The following is a 23,506-nucleotide window of genomic DNA, read 5'->3' as shown; positions in this document are numbered from 1 at the left end:
CCTCCCTCCCTTCCTTCCTTCCTTCCTTCCTTCCTTCCTTCCTTCCTCACTCCTTTCCTCACTCTTTCTCTCTCCAGCCAAGACATTTATTTGTTAGTAACAGGATTACAAGTAGGAACTAATGCATATATGAGATTCAAGTTAAAAAATAGCCTTGAGCTAAATGAGAGGTACATTCCAGAAACAGGATGGCATTACAGGGATTTAAGTTTAGACAGAGAAGAGGCAGAAGACTCAATGGTAAAATGAGACAGCAAAAGAATTGCCCATGAGGTGGAAAGAGGTACCATTGAAGCAGTGATATAAACCAAATAAAGGAGTTTCAAGGAGTCCACAGGTACTTACTGATAGGTGAAGCAAGACCTCAAAGTTAGCCAGTGTGAGCATACTGACGACTTGCCTCTTGAGTGTTTTATGGAATGGTGGCAGCGATGGTGGAAGTGGAATGGTTCTGTTAGGCAGGAGAGAGTTGTGATTCTTCTGTTTTCAGGAAATAATATGCAGGATGTAGCTTTTCCTGTTGGTGATGGCAATGTCTGAGAGAATAGTTTGAGGTCAGATTTTAAGATGCATAGGGTATTATAGCTTCTAATTATGGTAATGCTGTGGGGGGAGTCCTTATGTAGGCTAAAGAGGAGATCTTGGAAACAGACAAATGTAAAAGGTGTGACATTAAGTCTGTTCTGATTGTTGCTAATTTTTCTGTGACTGAGAATGGGGGAGATGTTGGAGCTTGAACACAGATGAAAAAGAACTAGGTCCCATGGGTATCCAAAATAGCCATCTGAGGTTAAAATATCCTCAGTATGACACTTTTTTTTTTTTTTCTACCTAGCTACTTGGTTCCAAGGAGAATTCAGGTAAAATGTAGTTTATTTGGTTTTGAGTACTAACATAAATGCAACACAGTTGAGGCATGCATGATGATGGAAATTGAACCTTACAGCTGGGTGAAAGATATTATAATCAGGTTGGGAAAGTGGGGTACTAGAGGAAGATGGAGTGTTGAGGGTAATATTTAGGTAGTTTGATGCTTGGTACTGACCGGCTCCAGGTCTGTCAAAGCCTAGTCTAGAAAACAAACTGAGGTCTGTACACTGCATCAGTGACAGGATTATGGTAGGACAGTTAAGAGTCAATACCATTACAAGCTCAGTTTTGAGCTAACGTGAATTTAGGTCATTATAAAATATCTTTCATAGCATTCCATGTCCTTGGGCATGGTTCAACATAAATGCTTGAAAGGTTAACATAGACGTTCCATCGTTGGGCCCAAAGAAGTAAGAAAATGGGTTTAAGTTGGCTTGCAATCCTGATTGGGTCATGGTGGTTCGTGAATGTGTTAGGCATTTAAAATGTGTTCCAGTCAGATCCCTAGGTTAAATATGCGTAGCGTTCAATTCAAACTGCTTTTAGTGAAGGAAAGTGATAAAGTCAGGCTCCACATTCTATACCAGGGAGCTTGCCCTTCAATGAAATGTTCAGTAACTGAAAGATCAGTTATCTCATTATCCTCATTACTGTATTCACAAACATCCAAATTATAATTGCTGTATAAATAATTCTGGAATCAAGCCTAGGGCCTCACACATTAAACAAAGTGCTCTATGGCTGAGCTAATTTTCAGCCCACAGATAATGGTCATGTTCTGTGTCCAGTTTCTATCTTGGCTGATAGGTAGGTAGCACAGCTTGTGGAAACACAGCTGCCTCTTCCCTTTCATTTGATCTTGATAAATCTTGCTGGGATTCATATTGGTCCTATGGAATATAAAAAGTCTTAAAACTCTATTTTTGAGACTGTTGCCATCACTAAAAGGAGAGGGTTTTTTATGTTCTTTATATGTACGAGTGAGGGGTCAGATGCCAGTTAGACAGTTGTGAGCTGCCATGTGTGAAGTGATCAGTTCCTCTGGAAGAGTAGTCGGTGCTTTTAACTGCAGAGCCATTTTTCCAGTCTCAAGTGTTTTTAGTTTTAATTATCCTAGTATTTCTAGCTAATAGATGGTTATTTGATTTTGGATAAGCACTCTTATAAGCAAGTTAATAATGAGGACCATACTCCGAAAAGAACCTCAGAAACTAAAGAATTTCTAAAATGTTGAGCAGTACCACTTAGTAATTAGCAAGTGAAAGAAACACCAGAAGAGCCGTATTATAAAGTTTTTAATAAAGTTCCCATTATTTATTTCTCCATTCCTTAAAAACAAAGCCCCATCTGCTGGTCCCACTTCAAAGCACTATATTAACAGGGCAGCGTGTTCATCCTGCGAGCTGGTCTATGTTCTCTTCACTTCTGCTTGCCAGATGATCTTCAATAATTTTTGCAAACAGATCCCTCTTCAATAGATTATATGCAAGAGGTAAAAGCTGACCAGCAACTTTGTGAAAATACTAAAAAGCAAAGAACATAACATCAGGGTGAGAAAATGACAGATACAACTGAAAAATACATGGGACACACCTGTGCAACAAAGTCCACCCAGTCGGCCCTAAACATGAGACCTGTCCTTCCTAATCCGTTCTAAAGACAACTGTTCACCTCAAAAGGAAAAAAAAAAATCCTGAAAGGAGTTCAGAAGCATTACAAATTTAAGTTTCCCATGGTCCATTTATTTTATCAACCTTTTTGTCCCAAAGTGCCATTAAATGCTTTCTTCTTAACTATTTTTATTAGTTAAGTTTTTTAATAGACCTTATAATAGGTATGACAAATATGAGATTACAAATCACTTCATTTTTTAAACAATTTTAAAATGTCTTTTACCTAAATGTCTACCACATATTTGACTTGTGAGTGGCTGTAGATGCTGGTAATGGAACTCGGGTCCCTCTGGGTGCTCTACCCCACAGAGCCATCTGTCCAGCTCCTCCCGTTTAGTCTCAGCTCATTCTCTACCATGTAAGCATTTCTTCCCTGCTTAGAGTTCAGTCTCAGGTTTACTGAATGGTTTCACAGCATTGCTTTTACATACACCCTAGCAGGGAACCCAATAACATTCTTTTGTGAGAAATAGCATTTATTTAAGCATGTATACAATGTACCAAATCTTTTCATTCCTCATCTGATTCTCACACCATCAAGTTTGTTTTTTTTTTATACCTACTTCATCAATGGCATTTACGGTTAGATCCTTTGTGACAACTATATCATTCTGCCTGTTTCACACTTTGGACACTTTTACTGTTAACTAGAAGTCAGGAAGAGAGGGGCCATATGATGCTTTAAACAGGGTTCTCAGTCAGTCAGGGTTCTTGACCAGTTGAATCAGTTTGTCAGGAACCACCCCGTAAATCAAAGTGGGGGACAAGGAAACACTAATCTGTGATCAAAGCCCTCTCGATGACTGATGCATACTGGCTTAGTCTTGCTCATCAGTATAGTCTATAAAGTGGTGGCATTCCTGTCACATGGCAATGTTAGTGACAGCAGGTCCACACCTCTGACCTATTCATACAGTTTGCATTAATACTAGCTACAGGTGGCTCCCAAGCATCTGCAGTTTGTGAATCCTGGACTTAGACACTGGAATGGGGCTGCCATTGTGAGCCTGGAGATGGTGCCCTAGCAGTGACTTACCAAAGGTACACTGAGGAGCGTGCATGCACCACCCATGAGAAGGCAATTTTACAGATAGGAAAGGGTCAATGATAGACTACTCGCTCCAGTATTTTAATTAAAATACTTGAAAACAGTATTTAAGACAAGGTAGTAGATGACACCCACCCCAAAAGAAACAAAAGGGTTACATACATTTCCACATCCATATCCGCAAGCCTATCCAGACACCCCAAAGATGGCACACCCCTGAGATACTGATACACAAGCTGAGTTCAATATGAAATTGAGGAAACAATTCTGCTTATTCACCTTTGCCACAATATAAGATTTCAAATAGTTTTAGAACTTTTACTTTCAAATCACTTCCAAAGGTTTGGAAATACCAGCTGGGTCCATCCCTTGCCAGCTGAAAGTTGTGATCGGTAAACTTGAGTGTGTGTACACGGTAATGCAGAAAGAGTTTTACTCACATGAGAGCCATAGCAAAAGAGGTCCATTCCTAATTCCAGCCCCATGCCATAATCACACTCATCATTAGCAAACTGCACAAAAGTCATCATCTCCTGAATGGGAGCGAATGCTTTCAGTCTCTCCTCATCGCTTGCAGCATCAACAATTGCCTTGCAGATTCTCTTAAGGTCAGCTGGAAAAAACCCATGATGTAAAGATATCAACTACAAAATCACACAATCATCCTTAATGGGGGATTTTAAGTAAGGCTTTTCTGTATGTCTTCTACTAACTCAACTAATGCCATCTTATTAATCCGCCATGAAAATGTCTGTCATGTTACTTTTGTTCTGATTTAAGCAGAAGCCTGGACACCAGGAGCCACAGCCACCAGTCTTTCCCAGAGATTAATTATCTCTGGCTTCAGGGAACAGACAAGACAGATCAGTGAGAGAAATCTATAATTCACATTTAAAATATTCACACTAAAAAATGAGAGGGCTGGTGAGAGGGCTCTATGGATTATAGGCTCTGGTACACAGGCCTGGCCACCTAAGTTCATTACCAGATCTCATGAGGCAGCATGAAAACCAACCACCAAGTTATCCTGTGACCTCCATGTGCACCTCAGAGCATGTGGTGATTTCTCCCTCCCACTCTACCCTCCCCCTCCTATACCTCCCCCATTTTGGCCCCCCAACTAAAAACAGTTGAAACTAATTTAACCCAATACTCCTTATGCAGCACTATTTCAACATAAAGTCAACATAAAAATGTTTAATGCTGGCTTAACTTACAAATTTAAACAAACTTAAATTATGCCATTTGTCCGTGGCATTAGCCACAGGTGAAGTGTTCAGGAGCCATTTATCAGGCACCTCAGCCAGCATCAGTTCCTTTATAAATTCCTAGAGGACTAGAGGAGCTATAGCAAGCCAGATGAAATATAAATTGTGCCACAACATCCCAACGTATTGGCTGTACACACCACATAAGAATTAAAGCCTGGCAATTACAAAGCATCTGTCCTGAGGAGCAGGCAGCTATGTGTATGAAGCAGGGGCACTTGCTTTTCCTTGAGAGACTAATTTGGGTACTCTTTAAATTTTATGCCCACAGTCCTAGCTATATAGTATAAAGAATGACGGGGTGGGGGTGGAGGTGGGGCCTCACAGTAAAGAAACAATATATGACTCTTTTTCAACAGTATTAACTGTATAACTACCTAAGTATTTCTGTATGACTGCGTAAAGTATTAGGAGTATGAAAACTAAAATGTTCACCAAGACTAGTGTTTTGTGACTGTAACCAAATGCAGTCATTACTAGGTCAAAGGTGCTAAAATAGGTTAGGAAGAAATAACGTATAAAATGGGCTAAGTCCCTTATAGTCTTCAAAGCATTCGCTCTGCTTGGAGCATTATGTGACATCACACCGAGTACTCTATATCATTTCACATTACAGACACCCTATGAACTAAATATCACTGCCTATTTTTCAGATGAAAAAGATTCAGCTTACTAACACTAAATAGCCTGCTCAATATCAAACTAGGAAAGGCGGAGTTTGTTCCTAACACCTACCTATTTCTCAACACAAGAGAAAGCTTTCCCCATGTTTACATACATACAGGCACATATTTCCACGGGGAATACATTACCATCCGTTTCAGGGAGCTCTCGGTAACCAACATCGTTTTTATCTACTGGAACAACCAAGCCTGCACCATGAAAAGTCTTTGTCACAACCTAAATTCAAGAAAAAAACAAAACAAAATAAATGGCCAAAGGGGGGAAAAAGAGAGAGAGAGACCATGCAAAGAGACCCCAAAGAACAAAAGATGGACCTCCCCACCTCAACACACACAAACCCTGGATGCTGTCAAAGCAGAGCGTCCAGAGACATTTATCTTACAAAGTCTGGCTCCTGGGGAGAATACATTGTTTTAAAACCAAAAGTCAAGCATTTGAAGTAATTATAAAATAAAGTAAGTGGATTAAATGAATCATGCTAGTCATTTACAAGTCTGTCTTGACATGTCAGAAAACAACCAGAACTGTTAGGGAACTGTTACACGTCAGAGTAGCAGTCCTAGCTAGCTAGACTCAAGGCTTGAAAGGAAGAGACAATAGGGTAGAATCTGTAGAAAAACAACAGAAGTCATCAAAACGGCCAAACTCAGACTCCTCTTTTTGAACTGGGAAATTCAGACTCATTAATAAACTCCCCAAAAGCAGCGTAGTTCTAAACAGTGCTTTTATAGACAAATCACACGGCCCGTTTAATCATCTTCAAAGATGAAAACAGGCCCGGCTCTAGGTGCCTACAATCTCTAGGTCCCTTCTGAGGAACATTCTTTTAGCATTAGCTTTAGACCCTTTTTCTTTAGTTCTACATTCATTTAGTTGTATTTTTAGCATTAGCTCAGGCTGGCTTTAATTTTTTTCAACTTGTTCGTTTTATGTATATGGGTGTTTTGCTTGCATGTGTGTCTGTATAACACTTGCATGTCTGGTGCCTGCGGAGACCAGAAAAGAGCAAAAGATCTGCTGAACCTAGTTACAGATGATGAACCTTTATGGGTGTCCTGGGTATCCAACCCTGGTCCTCTGGAAGAACAACCAGTGTTCTTAACTGCCAAGCCATCTCTCCATCCCCCTGGCTACAATTCTTGATTCTTCTGACTCAGTACTGGGGTTACAAATATGCACCGACACTAGGTCTTGTATTTTCTAGTAAGATATCTCCAGTATTCTACTGTGTATTTTAGTGAAAGCTTCTAAGACAAGAAAAATACAGCCCAAAAGTGACCTCTACTTTTAAAGTCTTCATCTAACCCAGGTATGTTAATGCCACTCCCCTCCCAGTCTCCCATTAGCCCTCCCTCCATGTCTTCCATCAGCCTTTGCTAAGCTACACGAGAGGGCAGAATGTTCAGAAGGAATTTACAGATGTGGAAAATGGTTTAGAAAAAGATAATTTACAGCCTTATGTCTTAATATTTACACAGGATTATCTTAGGTTGGCTTTCAGTCTTAAATGTGAAAACAAAACTAAAATACTAGAAGAAAGGGGGATGTTCTGCTCTGTACAGATTTCCTGTAGGGCAAATGCCATGACTCACACAGACTTTGTATGTCAAAGTACTCCAAGGTGCCACCTACTCGCAAACACTGCTGCACTGTACACTGCTGTGAGGCACTCAGTACTAAAATGCAGACTGTATGCTCATATGCTAGGACAAAGTCACCAACATACTACTAGGACTGAGTTTTCAGAAATAGGAAAGTATGAATTAAATGGAAATCTCACAGTAACATTAAGAATTATACATAAATTAAAAAGGATATGAAAGGGCTGGAGAGATTGCTCAGGGGTTAAGAGCATTGACTGCTCTTCCAGAGGTCCTGAGTTCAATTCTCAGCAACCACATGGTGGCTCACAACTATCTATAATGGGATCTGATGCCCTCTTCTGCTGTGTCTGAAGACAGCTACAGTGTACTCATATACATAAAATAAATAAATCTTAAAAAAAAAAAAAAAGGATCTGAAAACAAGTGTCAAAAGGGAAGGAGAAAAGTCAAAATTTTCTTTTAAATGGTCTACCTTGTATTTATGTTACTATCTTTTAATGAAAAACAAACACTGAATATAGACTTGGGAGGAGTCAGAATAAGCAAAACAAGAAACTAAAGTTTCAATCATGAAGGAAACATGAAGTTTACACATGAAGAAAAGCAGTAAGGTCTGTGAACTAAGTTACAGCTCTTAACAATAAAACAAGGAAGGGTCTTCTCAAAGAACTTGCTGGCCATTACATCCACAGACCCTCAATCTAGTCAGGACATCTTCAGAATACATAATAGCAATAGTAATTTTCCTTGAGAACCAGTAAGGTAAAAGAAGACTATGAAATGTTAAATGTCGCTGTAATTAACTCACATTTTGAAACTATCTCTAGTTTGTAGGACTAAAGACAGAGTTACTAAGACAGCAATTGAGTGGTCCTGGTTCATGCCTGCCACTGAATCAAGATTAGAGAAGGAAACAGGTCTGCAGTAACTAAGTACTACAACTTTGCACAGTACCTGTTAACTCAGAAAGAACAAGGACTTCATATGGCTTAGCATGTTCAGACCAACCAGCTTCAGAAGACATCAGTGAGAGAAGAAACAGGAGGAGGACACCAGCCCTCACTTGCCCAGTAGTTAGGAGGAATGCCCACAAAGACAAGTTCTTTCACATATCTGTAGACTTACTCTGACATTCATAGCTGAAAACCCAAAAGAACCCCTAACCTGAGAATTACTTGCTCCTTTACAAAATACTTTGTCATACTGCAAGCTCTAGGAAATGTTGATAGGGTCAAGGAGGGCTCAGGAGAAAATAAGCAAATCTTTACCCGTACAGTTTCTAGAAAGGGAACCACCTTTGAGGTCTTAGTTAAGTCTCTAAGAAGTACAGAACTGCACCACTACAATACCTTGCACTAAAACGAGAACTCAGCCATCAGAAAACGAAGTTCACTATTAAGCACAAAGCGGCTTTTCTCTACCTTTAGATAATGGCCAATACAACAAGATTAAAAGACTAGAATGCATTATGCAACCACAGGAGCGGGCTCCAATTACAGGACTCAGGCGGCATGCCAATGTGCACATGCAGGAGCCACCGGACCCCAGCTAGAGACATCCCAGAGTCCCTGGGGGACGGCATACAGCTGTCCTTAGGACAGGACTAGAAAAAAGTACGTGGTGCAGGTGGGGAGGAGCCAAGGGTGAGATGAACACGTGCGACCCTACCTTCTTATCTCTCTGTCTCATCTTCACGGTTCTCTGTTCCAGTGAGTATCCTAGTTTTCTGGCTGCTTCTGTGAGTTTTTCATCTATGTTTTTCAAAATGCTAGTTTTCTTTCTATCTGTTACTTCTTTGAGTTTTTTCATTAAAAATAATCTGGAAAAGAAGCAAAAGCTATTGTTACACTGCTGGCCTCTGTCTATACACAGAAGTCAAGGAGCTGAGACAAAAATGTCAAGTTCCAACGTTCTTCTCCAAGCCCTCACAGGCAGAGTCAAACAAGGAGTAACAACTAATATGAAGCTGGAAGCACAGACAGAGCCAGCACGCCTGGACTGTATCTTCATTGCAAACACGAGAGGGAAACCATCGAAAAGCGGAGGCTGAGTTTAAGTCATACTACTGGAAACTGAGAAATAAATGGTGTCCTGCCTGGACAGGGCTGGCTCAGGAGGGCAACACAAGTGTGCTGTCCACAACATGAATTTGGATTTTTATAGCCCTCACCCTCGTAGCAGGCCCCTGGAATGAACTATTTGCAACCGATACTGGGAACTTCAGTAGTCATTCAGGCCATTTTTACTCTTCTTTACATTATCAGGAAACTGAGGCACAGAGGGTAGTAACAATGGACTACATGTCATGGAGACCCAAACCACAAACATCAGCACGTCCTCATTGCTTGATTTAACCACCATGGACTGTGTACATCAAGAGATCTACTAACCACTAGATCTGGCCCTGTCAAAAATGTGAATGAATCCTTTCCTCAAGGCTAGGAGGCCTTCAAGTAACATTCACATATACACTGTCCTTCACAGAAGACATTCCCTCCATTAATCTAAGTAAGGTACTGTGCAGCCACCAAGACCCCTTTTCCACCAAGCCGTTGTGATCATCTTAGTACCAGTCAAAGCCACTGAACACGCTGCTAGATAATATTTAAAGACGTGCAGCATGCAAACCGAAGCAGTGCTCACAGCCACTCTGTTAGACCCACTGGCACGCCCGCATGTCTGAATACAGCTCTACCCATGCATTTTTCTGCAGCCTTCTGGAATGATTACTTAGAACATATTAGCTCACAAAGCTATGTAAATCTCATGTTGAAACTTCTCATCCCACCAAGTCCATCCCATTATGCATCACGAAAAACATCTCATTCATGTCTATTAGGGAGCTCTAGAGAAAAGCTGTCATGCTCATCATGGTGGTTGCTAGCCCCTCCTATCTTATTTTTGCTAAACATTCCATTTTAGCAATGACACCAAATATAATTGGCAATTCCTTTGGTTTGAGAAAATGTCTGCTCCCATAACCTGTGCCCAAATAAAGTCGTCAATCACTACCCCTCAGCAAAAATCAGTGGAAGTTCAACTCACAGCTCACAACCCTTCAATGTCCAAAAGTGCCTCCTACCTATTTCCCATTTTGTCATGCAGGACATACTGGGGTGCAGAGAGAGATCTAATGCACTTGGAGGCATGCATTGCTGATGTCTTTAAACATATACGGAAGAATGAACAATGCAATTCTGCTAACTTAGTGTCAGTATGCTGAGTCTTACAAGGGTGCCAACAGTACCACCAACAGCAACCACTACCTTTGTGCCACTGGTGCACAAACAAAAACCCAGAACCCATTGCATTACTAAGGTGGTATGGACTACCACAGGTCCGTCAGTTCAAAACTATTGTAGCAGTTAGTTTTAGAGAAGGAAAGCCAAAAGACAGACAAAATGTCACTTCTGTTGTGTAAAGACTAAAATCTTTGAATATAGATTATTTTCCACATGCATTAGACATGAAAAATCAGAATCATCCCATTCTGTTATTTGCCCTCTTCACAACAATCACAATCATGGTATTTATAGTGCTTTTATTATATGATTTATATAAAATATAATTTATAATGCAAATGTTTTGTATTTACCTTATCTTCCTTATTGCTAGATGTGTTGTTTCTAGAATTTGTTTTTATAAACAATTTATAATAATAATGCCCTGAGTTTGGTCCCCAGCACTAGAAATTTAAAAAAAAGATATATTTCTACGCTAAGGGAACAGCACGATATAAAAGACACTGCTCCTGCCCTTGTGGGGCTTACATGCTAGCACAGGTGACAGACCATATGCCAGTAAACAACTACAGTTTCTAATACAGACAATGCTAGTTTAAGCTGAATGATAAATCTTAAAGGTTTAGAAGAAATGTTACCAAGGCCAAGGATCTAACTTAAGCAGTAGGCACTTGCCTAGGATGGTCATGACCCTGGTTCAGTCCCCAGAACTCATAACCAAAGCAATAAAACCAACAACCGCAGGGAGAAAGAAAACTTATACCAATGACAAATCCCAAGCAGATTTTACGTAAGACTCAAGTCTTTCAAGAGAAAGAACAGAATGTTACTGTCACCCAGGTACATCTGTATATACATCATAGAACAGCGGTCACCTTGGACTGACTTGGTTTGAATCCTTTAATAATAAATTATACTACTAAGTCGGGGGGGCATAAAGCCCTTCAGAGTCATATAAAACATGGTCTAGCTATTTCAAGTGATAAAGATTAACCTGTTGAATTACAATGTACACTGCATACCTACTAACGAATGACTTCAAATCATGTCTGTGGCCAATACCAATTGGTTCACTCAGCTGGATTCTGACCCCTCCTACACGGAAAACTGGTGCATTTCTCATGCTATTTTTAGCTGATTCCGCATCAGACCTGGCTGACCCCAAGCTGAAGCAACTCTTTCAAGTTTGAAGGAAGGAGTGGGAAGTAGCAGCCATGCTTCTGTATTCCTACTTCATAGAACCTGTAGGGGCAGAGGGCAGGGCAGCGACTGTTCTGGTATAACTATAGATCAATGCTATGGCCTGGAGCAGCTCATTGCCCAGCCTCTGGATAACCGCAGAGACACTCACCGCTGATGAGAAGTAGCCTTGCAACTGTTATACCTGGAGGCTCAGCTTGTCCCAGCAGCCATTGCAAGGATTCTGTAAATTCCTTACCCCTGAAAACTTCCCAGTTTGAACCACATTGCTGTTGGTTCTTATAATGAACTCTTAATGGCACTGTTTAAATGTGATGTTTAGTAGAGAAAAAAAAAAAAAAAAACCCTGAATTTTTCTCTGGGGCATCTGAAATGAAGGTCAGACACTGCTTACACATTTTCTCACTGCAGGGGATGAATCCCAGAGGGTCTGACATGCTAAGAACATGCTCTGCTTCAGGTTCAGAGCTCACCCAGGACCCAGCAATACCCTCATTAAATAAGCAGTTCCAGAAGGTTTTGACAAGCAGCAAAACTGTGTAAGGACAATGAGCGAAGAGAACTGAAATGAAACTGTTCCTTACTTGATGGCAGCAAACACATTATCTCCATTTTGAATAATTATACAATTTTTCTTTGCTTCATTTGTACCCACATATACAGGAAGTTCATCAGGAGAATCCCTGTTTTAACAAAAGATAATAAAAGTTTAGCTATCCATAATTTATAATGCCAACAAGCAGATAACCAGGTCTATAAACAAATTCATAGTTGTAAAAAGTAGAATAAACTTGCTAGGCTTAATCTCCAAGTATCTTTAGACTGTCTACAATAAATTTTGTATCAGAACCTACAGCTAAGGTTTTTAGTACCTAATTAATTTTTACTTGAATAATGAGAAGTAAAGAAAATCTGTCAACAGAGTATTACAAACAACTCCTGGTCACCTTCACTTTAGAGTATATTAAGAAAAAGATGCAAGAGAGAAAAGTGGAGTAAACGTGAAAGGAAACAGGACAGATATAAAACACCGAAGCATCTTATTCATGTCTGTATCCCACCCTTTTATTTTAAATTGAAGAGACCAGTAGAGAGAAGTCAAGGCTCTTGGCTAAGGTTCTAGCAGTCCATCAGTGCCAAGCCAAGAACAAAGCTCTCTGAGCGCCCCGCCCCCACAGCCCCAGAGTTCTGTGCAGCGCTTCTCCCTAGCCACAGCTCATCCTTTCTCCTGTTAGTTCACCTCAGCTTCAGGTCCCAGCAGTCCTCCAGAAGTGGACAGGGTACTTCTCACATTACCCTATCTGCTGACATTCTTCACTTAGTTCTCACAATATTCCTATCAAATATGTGCAAGAGAGGAAACTGAGTCACAGAGAGCCACTGACTGGCATACTGCCATCAAGATAATGAATGACAGGACCAGCCCCTGGAAGTGCATGGTGTAAGTCAAACTGCTGGTCTACATTATCTTATATGACTGCAAAGTTCTTCTGAACCCAAAACAAAACAAAACAAAACAAAAAACCAAAATAACCCCAAAACTTTATATTCAAAGAGAGAAAGAAATCAGGGAACTTTGGTGTAATGAGTTCAACCTACGCAGGCTAAAGAGGAGGAAGGCAGCCAGAGTAACAGAACGACCGTGGCGCCACTAGTCAGAGTAGGAACCTTCCACCATGGATGCCAGTGAAGGCCTACTGAGACTCATTAATAGCAGAGCAGCTGTAGTTTAGAGAAGAGAAGATCCTTTACCTGAAATACCCCATGTGGTACTGAGTTTTATTATCTCCAATAATAATGGTCTGGAACTCAGGAGGATCATAGTAAAACCTCCAGTGAAGATTACAGTTCAAGCCTGTGGGTTTTTTCTTCATTTTATGTTTCCCAGCAAGGATATCATAAGGACCCACTAACCGAAGACCCAGGCTTGTGGCAAGCGCATCTATAAGGAAAATAAGTTTATCAGGCAACACTTTGTAGAGGCGAATAGAAAACAATGCCTTTCACCACGATGGTATGGCTCTTTCCCTTTCTCTCTTTCTCCATCCTGCTCCCCCTTTTCGAGACAGGGTCGCACTATTAGCCCTGGCTAGACTAGAACTTTATATAGACTAGGCTAGCCTAGGAATCAGAGAACCACGTGATCTGTGCTGGGACGGCAGGTGTGAACCATCATACCCAGCTCTACAGGATTCTTTTCCTCCCTTTTACTTTTTTTGAGACAGGGTTTAATCTAGACAGCCCTGACTCTTATAGAACTCACCATGTAGATCAGACCGGCTTCAAACTCAGAAATCCACCTGTCTATGCCTACCAGTTCTAAATTATTCTTAAGCAGTTGTTTTAAAGAACACTTTTAAAGTCTGTAAAAATGTTTTTACTCAATGGAAAAGAAATCAGTTGAACAGAAATGTAGCACTGAATTTAGGCTTTCCCCTTTAAGCTTACTACTGCATTAGCTTACACGTAGAGCATTTCTGCCTTTACATAGCCCCAGCCAAGCTGCTCTCACCCTTCCGGGCCTAAAAGTCACGCACTTACCTTGCCTCAACACTATCTGCTATAGCTACAAACATACAGATTAAGGAGACAACATAGATTAAGGATACAAAACCAAACCAAACCAAACCATTCCCTTTCCTTCTCGTCAGCTGTCACTCCAGGTCTTTAGACTTCCAACTTCAGAGTGTCTGCAGCTTTCCTAGGAGGGTTACAAACACTGAAGCCATTTCACTCTCTCCCTGTCTCTCTCTCCAGTAAATATCCTTGATGCAAATTCTTAGTTTACCTAGCCCATTAAGACATGTTTGTAGTCATAAAATGACAATATATGCACCCGTTCATTTTCCTTCATTCTTTATTCCTTAAATGAAGGAATGTCCTGACACTGCTTGCCTTGGCCAATAGGTGACAGTAGCATATTTTAGCATTATGGTTTGTAAATGACCTTAAACCAAAGCAGCTCATGTATGGAAAACACGGTCCCCAGCTAATGACATGAGTGTGACTAATGGGTACATGACCTTGAAGGGTTCATCTTATCCCAGGACTCTTGCTCCCTTATGCTCTTTGCTTCCTGTCTGACATGAGGTAGGCACTTTCTGACACATCCTCATGACATAAGGTATCACTGACCCCAAAACAATAGAGCCAACTAACCATAGTCAGAAACCTCTAACCTGGCCCTGTCCTCCTGCTGGGTAAAACCATGATTTAAACTAACCCTGTCCTCCTGATCGGCTTTTCACATCCCAGCAATGAAACTGACCGACAGAAATATTAACTTGTTCTCTGACTACATACCTCACTCACTAAAAAGAACTATGGGAATGCTCTTTTGTCTCCTCTTTATTAAGATGGTCTCACTGTGTAGCCTAGGCTAGCCTGAAACTTACTCTCAAACCAGTATCTTAATTGCTGAGACTATAATAGGCATGTGTCACCATGTGTGGCTAAAAACACTTTCTCTATGAGCTGGTTCTGTCCTTCCTCCAGTTTCCTGTCATCTCTTCCAGTCACAGAAGCAGAAAGATACTAGACAGACAGACTCACCAGCTGGCTTTTCAGGATCAAGCTCTTCACAGAACTTCCAGAAATGATAGAAATCTTCAGGCAGTGAAAGCTTATAAAGATTTTCCACTTCTTTGCGTAGGTCACTGGAGACATCGGCTTCAGAAAACTTACTCTTCTTCACCTCAACTGTCTTTTCACACTGAAATTGGCATAGGAAGCTTCAATCCTCCCAACAGAACTTCAACCACCATCCTTGCATACCAACATTGCTTACTGGCCACTTTCCAGGCACCATACACATTTTCCTCAATATTTACTCTTACGATTGTGAAGTGTGTGTTGTGTGTGTGTCTGTGTGTGTCTGTGTGTCTGTGCTGGGTGGGGTATGTGGCTGCTGTTCAGGCTAGAGCACTGATCCCGGGCACTGTCCTGGGTCCTCTGCAAGCCCTGTGCATGCTCTTAACTGCTGAGTCATCTTTCTACCTTCATTTTAACATGTTAAAACAAACAAACAAAAAAAGCAATAACAAAAGCATGAGCTCATGATATTTAAGTAAACTCCGAGGGATTCTTTTATACAAAGAACAGTTTACATGGTGGTCAAAAAATACTCACTCACACAAAGCATGTCTTTAAATGTGCTTCTCCATAACAGAAACAAACAAACCAAAAAGAAACAAAGGGAAGATGTAAAGCTGTCATAAAGGCATAAAAGTTTCAGCCGTTTTGGTACCAGGATGCCATCACATAATCAGGCCTTTCATTTAAACAGACTTATCACGCACACCAGAGCAAATGGTCACAAGTAACTAGATATAAAGGATTTATCAGATAAACGCTGTTTCTGTTAAGTATAGGGGCACACACCTGTAATGTTATTACCCAGCAATCATAGCACTTAAGAGGACTGACTGCCTGGCAAAGCCATCGTGGGATACAGTGAAACCATCTTTAAGAACAAACTAAACGAATGTACAATGGCACATATGCATGAATAAGCCAGGATGAGACCAATTACTTTGTATTCTAACCTAAAACATAAATAATGGGGGAAAAGGCTGTTTTTCAGGAACTCCAACAATAGTTAAGTCTGGACTACTTACCACAATCATTAATACCCTTCCACTTATAACCAGATAACTTCCTTTTGACATTCCAAACAAAAGAGAGGAGAGGCATGGTAGAGTTAAGGATCAATAGTCTCTAATAAAATGGGGATAACCTGTGAGCTAAAAACCACGTCTTTCAGAAAAGGCTTCGTAATGCTAAGATTTGCATACCCAAGCAATGTAAATATGCTAGGTTAAAGGATGCTATTGGAAGCTGGCTCAGTTCTAAGGCAACATGCTTACTTTGGGTTATCTGTCTTGTTTTCTAAGTACAATCTCTTTCTTTCTGGGAACTTAGAGCCTTTCCTAGATCCCTTGGAGTAGATTGTTTCCACTCCATTTCTCCTTTCAACCCAGACTTGTGGTTCTGAATCCAGGCGAAACTCTGCACATTCTAACCGCAGCAGGACTAGTGGCACCTAGTGGTGCAGAGGCTAAGGAATAAAGCTCAACACCACCCAGTGCACGGGAGAGCTGCCCTCAACAAGCCAGTGACGCTAGAGTTGGCATTTCTCACCCAGGTGTTGATAATTACATGTTCTCAGGGGTCCAACCATATGTATGGGTTACTATCATCAAAGCCTACATATTATATGCACAAATCAGGCATCGGGTAAGAATTGTTTTTGATGGCACTGTCCTTAGGGGGTTGAAATGCCAGCTAACAGGAAAATAGTTACAGGGCTTTCAAACACTGGGGAACACTAACTAAATGAAAGAAAGAGAAGTACAGTTAGACAACATGGCTCAATCTTAGTATCATGTTCAATTAAGAAAACTCCCCAAGATTAGATAGATGTGTGGCGGTTTTAAACAGAATGGCACTTATAAGCTCATAAGTTTGAGTACTTGGACACCAAGGAATGGCAGTACTGGAAAGGATTAGGAATTGTGGCCTTGGTGGAGGAAGTGTGTCACTAGGGGATGGGCTTTGAGGTTTCACAAAGCCCATTCCAAGCCCAGAGTCTCTCCCTTCCTGCTGCCTTCCAGTCTGGATGTAGAACTCTCAGCTCAGCTCCTCCTGCAGCATGCCTGCCTGCCCGCCCGCCTGCCTGCCTGCCTGCCTGCCTGCCTGCCTGCTACCACACTTCCAGCCATGGTGAATAATGGACTGAACCTCTGAAATTGTAATCAAGTCCCAGCTAGACACTTTTTTTTTTTTTTATGGTCATGGAGTCTCTTCACAGCAGTAGCAGTAGAATATTGAAAGACAAGATGTACCATAAAAGCTTTTTAAGGAAACAACAAATTCTACAAGAAGGCAAGGGAAACTCCAACTTCAGGGTGATAGCCACAGTGACTAGAAGCAGCAGGAAATGCATAGGCAAAAAGGAAAAGGCACCCAAATGGGTAGATGCAGAGCTGTGGGAGTGGTTTTACATTCAATGTATTTGGTCACACTGTTGTTCCCTTCCCTAACTCCACATGACTTCAGGGACTGAATTCAAGTCATCAGTACTACTTCGCTCTACGTCATCAACTTGGACTTTGTTTAAGACAAGGTCTATCGTAACCCAGGCTGGCCTTGAACTTGCAATGTAGCTGAAGTCCTCTTCACTGAACTTTCTTATTGCTTCTGCCTGACAAGGCTGTTCTCTTTAGACCACATTTTTAACTTGGTGTTGTGAGAAAACACGACACAACGAGAAAAAGACCTATGTGCATCATCCGCTGGCTTTTAAGCCTTAGCAATCGCCTCACCCTACCCAGTTTAAAACATAGCTGGAGTCACTTTTGTTAAACGTTCGTTTCCCTGCTTAACTTCTCCCATTAGCTACTGTACGCTTAGCATGAAATCATGTAAGAGTTCAGACTGGCCAATCTATCACTCATCTGCGAACCCGTATCCCTGACACTTCCATGTCAGGGGAATCTCTTAGGTTTCTTCTCTGCCATCAAAAAAAACGATTTTCAAACCTAAGTGGCCGGGCACGTCCTGGAGGCAGAGGCAGGAGGATGACCTCTGTGATTTGGAGGCTACATATTGAGCTCTGATCTACATATCAAGTTCCAGGGCAGCCGGGGCTACAACACAGAGAGTCTGTCTTAAACAAAAGTCGTCTTTAACAACTCCAGGGCTTGTTAAATCCAGCCTTTTACACACCTGCGTTAACCCCAAGCAAAAAACTAAAGGTGAAATGTTTGTTCGCGTGTGCCTCGCCGCCCTGGAAGCTCCTCCAGTTTCAATCAGCTGGTTAGTAAGTGAATGAATGAATGGATGGATGAATGAATGAGTGGATGGATGGATGGACGGACGGATGGATGGTCCGTCCGCCGGCTGCAGAGCTTCGCGGGAACTGCGCCCGGAGAAGCCGGCTGGCGCTGGAAAGGAACGACTTCTCCCGGCCCTTCCCCCGCAAGGCGGCCCTCGGCTCCACCACGGCCCACAGCGACCCCACAACCAGCGCATCCCGCCTCGCCTACCTGCGGCCCCGCCCCGGCCGGCCGGCGCTTCCCGCCACCGCCGACCATCCCGCAGCCACAGCGAGCGAGCCGAGGCCCGCGTTCCCGCCGCTTCCGAGCGCCCGCTACTGCTTCCGGGTTCAAAAGCCGCCAATCCGAGCTGCGGCTCAGCCACTCGGGCGGCGTCCATTTATAGACCAGGCTCCGCCCCCTGAGACGCAGACGGACGCAAGGTTGGGTTCCCAGACCTGGGGTGGCCACGCCCCCCCAACGCAAGCACCGCCCCCTGAGCTACAGCCAGGGCCCCGCCCATTGCCTAGCGCCAGTGCTGGATGCGCGACAGAACCGAGACTATAGAGACTATTGAATATGGGTGCTTTAAGGAGTTATACACTTCGTCCTCATACGCATAGTGCTGGCAAGAGAGAGAGCTTTAAGATGCTGCCTCACTTCAGCCATTTCGTTTTCCTCATTTCTACTCATTTAAAGAATTGATTGTTTTGCACTCCATCCCTTTCCCTTCCTTTTGCAGTATTGTCTAACACTTAAGTAAACCGATCTTTTTCTCTTTTCTTTCCCTCCCTCCATTTCCTTCCCTTTATCTTCACATCCCCCTCCCTCTCTCTCTCTCCTCATTTCTCTCTCCTTCATTCCTAATACAATTCGGTTTTTGTTTTTGTTTTTACAAACCTTGGCTATGCTTAGTGTAAGCCCTGAACCACCAGCAGCTGCAGCACCCGAAGCTAGTTAAAAAGGCAAAAGGCGCACTGTCAGGCTCTACCCAGAGTTTAAAAATCAGAATCTGACTCGCAGGAATAACAGGGTTTGGAAGACACACTCCTCCACCACCTTCCCACTCTATTCCTTATTCATAATTTGTATACTCTCATTTTGTGGAACATGTCCTTGGTTTTAAATTTGTTTTATTTTTTAGTTATATGTGCCTATAGGTGTGTGTGTGTGTGTGTGTGTGTGTGTGTGCGCGCGCGCGCGCGCGCGCACAGGAGAGAGAGAGAGAGAGAGACAGAGACAGAGACACAGAGAGACAGAAACACAGAGAGAGACAGACAGACAGAGACAGACAGACAGACGGACAGACAGGCAGACAGAGATCCACAGAAGCCAAAAAAGGCATCGGATTCTCTGGAGACAGAGTTATAAGTGGCAGTGAGCCACTTGACATGGGGGTCCTGCAAGGGCAGTGTATTACTCTTAACCACTGCGCCTTCTCCTCGGGGTTTGAGGAGCACTTCAAACCAGGTGCACAGCTGCTCCCTTGCTGTAACTGAGGCGGGAGTGAAAGAGAAAATTAAAAGACCTAAAGGTCGCACTCCCTGGATCCATCATCCTGCCCCACTCATCTGGTACACGTTTCACACTAGCTGAAAGAATTTCAGCACACATAACAATACTTGAAAAGACTGTGATAATATAGGCTAAAGTCTTCAGGTGACTATACAACCCTTTCAGAGAGCTGTTTGCAACAAGAGTGTGAAAACAGCCAATAACCCATACTTGGGATCAGAATGTTTGTTTCCATAGGACCTTTAATATTAACCTTTATCTCATTCACAATCCTAACCAGTACACCTCTTAAAGTACTTTATAATCTCATTTACAAGATGAGATTCTTTAAAATAAGTGAATCCATTCTTTTTACGTTTAATTTGAAAACTTTAATCTGTGAGGCTGGTTATGAACTACATTCTTTGAACAATGTAATTTCAAAATCTCTATAAAATATAGGTTTTTTTTTTACATTTCACTTTTTATTAGATATTTTCTTCATTTACATTTCAAATGCTATCCCAAAAGTCCCTTATACCCTCCCCCCATAGATTTTTTTTTTTACAAAAAGACATTAAATACATCTCTTTCTTATCCTGTTTTGTTTTTGTTTATTTGTTTTCATTTTTGTTTTTACATTGTTTTTTGGTTTTTCGGTTTTTTGAGGGGAGGGATCAACTTGACATAAGCCGCTAAGCTGCCTGCTAGGGTCATCTGGGAAGAACCTCAATTGGGAAAATGCCTTCATCACATTGCCTGTAGGCAAGTCTGTGAGGCATTTTCTTGATTAATGATTGATGTGAGAGGACCCAGCCCACCGAGGGCAATGGCACCCCTGAGCAGGTGGTCCTAGGTCCTATCAGAATGCAGACTGGACCAGGCATGATAGCAAGCCAAGTTCTCCTCCATGGTCTCTGTTTCAGCTATTGCCTCCAGGTTTCAGTGTGAGTTCCTGCCCTGACCTCCCTTCATGGTGGACTTGGGTTATAAGAAGAAATAAGCTCTTTCCTCCGCACGTAGCTTTTGGTCAGTTGGGATGACTTTTTTTTTTTTTTTTTTGCATTTGTTACTTCTGTACCAGCAGAGAGCTACAGGATTCTGGTATAGTCATTTCTATCAACCATCAACCAGGCTTTCTATTTTGAAAATATTCATCCTTGCTCATCTGCCTAAAAGCAATCTAGAACTGTAGCAGAGGTTGTCTCACTACTGATTGGCTGTAATAAAGAGTTGGTAGCAAATAGCTAAGGCAGGAAATAGGGGGCAGAACTTCCAGGCAGAGAGAAGGATGAAGGGGAAGAAAGCACATGCAGGAGTACCCTGAGGGGAACAGGCATGAACTACAGTAGAGTGGATGTGGCAGGCAAGTTCTAGATAGTTAAGTTAGATGAGCTAGCTGAGAGACCACCCTAGCAAAAGGTCTAAGCTTCAAACGATATAGAATTCTCTGTGTCGTTATTTATACCGATGGCGGGTCCGAGAAAGTCCTGCTATGGGTCACGGTGCTCATTGCAGCAACAGAAAGCAAACTGAAGCGGGTATCAGCCACCCATTAAGCTTCTCTCTCTCTCTCTCTCTCTCTCTCTCTCTCTCTCTCTCTCTCTCTCTCTGTGTGTGTGTGTGTGTGTGTGTGTGCGCGCGCGCGCGCGCGCGCTACTTTCCTAATGAGCTCTGACTTTGCTTCATTTCGGACTTGTCCTGAAATCCTTTTCTGCGGTACTGGTCCAGCGTCCCACTGCCCACTGAGTAAAGGTCTCTTGGAGGGAGTCCTCTGGCTGCACAACCAGCAGCCTGGGGCTGTACACTCCTGCAGCCAGTGATGCACCTGTTTAAGCAATAACTTCTTAGCTGAAAATAGCGTTCACTCAGAATACAGGAGGGCGTGGGCCATAGTATTTTAGTTCCCGATACTCCTGACATTAAATCTTTTCTTAAATCCTCTCATTCATTTCATCCTGACCACAGTTCCCCCTGCCACACTCCCCCCAACAACTCCCCTCTCCCCTAGATCCACTCCTCCCCAGTTTCCTTTCAAAAAAGAGCAGGACCCCCCCCCTCCCCAGGGATATCAACCAAATATGGCATAACAAGATGCTATACGACCAGGCACAAATCCTCATACCAAGGACAAGTATTCAATAAGAGGAAAAGGGTTCTAAGAGCAGGCAAAAGACTTGACAGGAAATCGTATAACACTGCCTCATTTTATTTTACAGGTAACTAATTTCTTTATATGTAACCCACCTGTTGTCTGGTTTTGTCTTGCCTACGTTTTCAGTTCTTCTTTCAATTTACAGTGTCCTAATTCTATGTGTTTTGAATGTGTTTGGGGGGGGGCTTTTTTTTTTTCTTAGCCTTGAAAAGGTTGGCTATATACAGTCTTATAATGCACATTTCTCTATTCTGGAACTTTTCCTGGCATGATTTATTTGATAATTTCCTCTAAAGTCTCACTAAGGAATTGCTTCTTTTCCAGGAATTAGTCAATTATATTTGTCCGATGTTTTTTTTATCTACCCCAGTTCTGTTTTTTTCCTTCATCTTTTGTTCTATTCTCTATGTGAGCTCCTCCCCCCTTGTGGTGGTGGTAGTAGTTTTAGGATTTGAACATAGAGTCTCAAATATCTTTTTTATTATACTTCCAGTTTGCTTTCTTGTTTGTTTGTTTGTTTGTTGAGGTAGGGACTCACTATGTTGCCCTGGCCTGCTTGGAACTTGCTATGTAGATCAGGCTGCCCTCAAATTCAGAGACTATCTGCTTCTGCCATCCAAATGCTGAGATTAAAGGTGTGCCCTAGGTGTAACTCTATTTTGTGTGCTTAAAAAAATTGTTCTTAGGGTTGAAAGGTGGCTCACTGGCTAAGAGCGCTGAACGCTCAGAGGATCTGGGTTTAATTCCCAGTACCCACATGGCACCTCCCAACTTTGTGTAACTCCAAGATCCGACACCTTCACACCAACACACTTGTGTGAAGCAGGCAAAACACTGATGCATACAAATAAAAACAAACTATAAAAGATGTTCTTCTTATAGCATCATACGGACTTTCTTTTTCACACACACAACTTCTTTTACCTCTAAAGACATACATTATGTAGTTGTCTCAAAACCCAAATAAAATATCTTTTTAATTACTTGTTTTGTATTTGTATTGAGTATACTCCTTGGAGCCCAATGGAGGAAAGGCTGGAAATCTGAATAATCTCAGAGTGTGTTCTCCATGTTAACAGGTTCTCCAGGGAAATAACCCATAGACATTCATTCTTTGTCTGTCTGTCTATCTTTTCTGTCTATTCATCTATTCCATTCACGTGATGGTTGAGAAGTTCCACAAACAGTTTTCTCCAACTTGGGAACCCAAGAAAGCTACTTCTGTAGTTTGAAGCTCTGGAATCCAGGTTGCTGGTGCTTAGAGTGGAGTTCTGGGCCATAGAAATGAAAACTATAATCACTGAACACAGGAAAAGAAGGATGACAAAGCTAGAGAGCTCTGGCTGGGGAAAGGGGATAGAGCAAGGGAAGGAGAAGAAGAGGAGAAGAAGGAAGATGAAGGAAGAAGAAGAAGAAGAAGAAGAAGAAGAAGAAGAAGAAGAAGAAGAAGGAG

General features: G+C 42.0%; 1 protein-coding gene across 2 annotated transcripts; it reads right to left on the bottom strand.

Annotated features, from left to right (window-relative positions):
• Window positions 1–2,157: 2,157 nt before the first annotated feature.
• On the bottom strand, window positions 2,158–18,778 carry LOC110336615 (histone PARylation factor 1). 2 transcript variants are annotated; one of them, XM_021219280.2, is made up of 8 exons: window positions 18,636–18,772; window positions 15,142–15,301; window positions 13,342–13,531; window positions 12,174–12,272; window positions 8,816–8,966; window positions 5,672–5,759; window positions 4,032–4,204; window positions 2,158–2,393 (listed from the first exon to the last, which is right to left on the bottom strand). In XM_021219280.2, the coding sequence occupies exons 1-8, from the start codon at window positions 18,681–18,683 to the stop codon at window positions 2,262–2,264; spliced, it is 1,041 nt and encodes a 346-aa protein (XP_021074939.1). In that variant the 5' UTR covers window positions 18,684–18,772; the 3' UTR covers window positions 2,158–2,261. The 2 variants fall into 2 exon arrangements, with proteins under 2 accessions (XP_021074939.1, XP_029388114.1); XM_029532254.1 differs by lacking the exon at window positions 13,342–13,531 and having other exon boundaries at window positions 18,636–18,778.
• Window positions 18,779–23,506: the final 4,728 nt, after the last annotated feature.

This window comes from Mus pahari, chromosome 19, assembly GCF_900095145.1.
Source record: "Mus pahari chromosome 19, PAHARI_EIJ_v1.1, whole genome shotgun sequence".
Lineage (NCBI taxonomy): Eukaryota > Metazoa > Chordata > Mammalia > Rodentia > Muridae > Mus > Mus pahari.
This window is presented reverse-complemented; position numbering and strand designations above follow the sequence as displayed.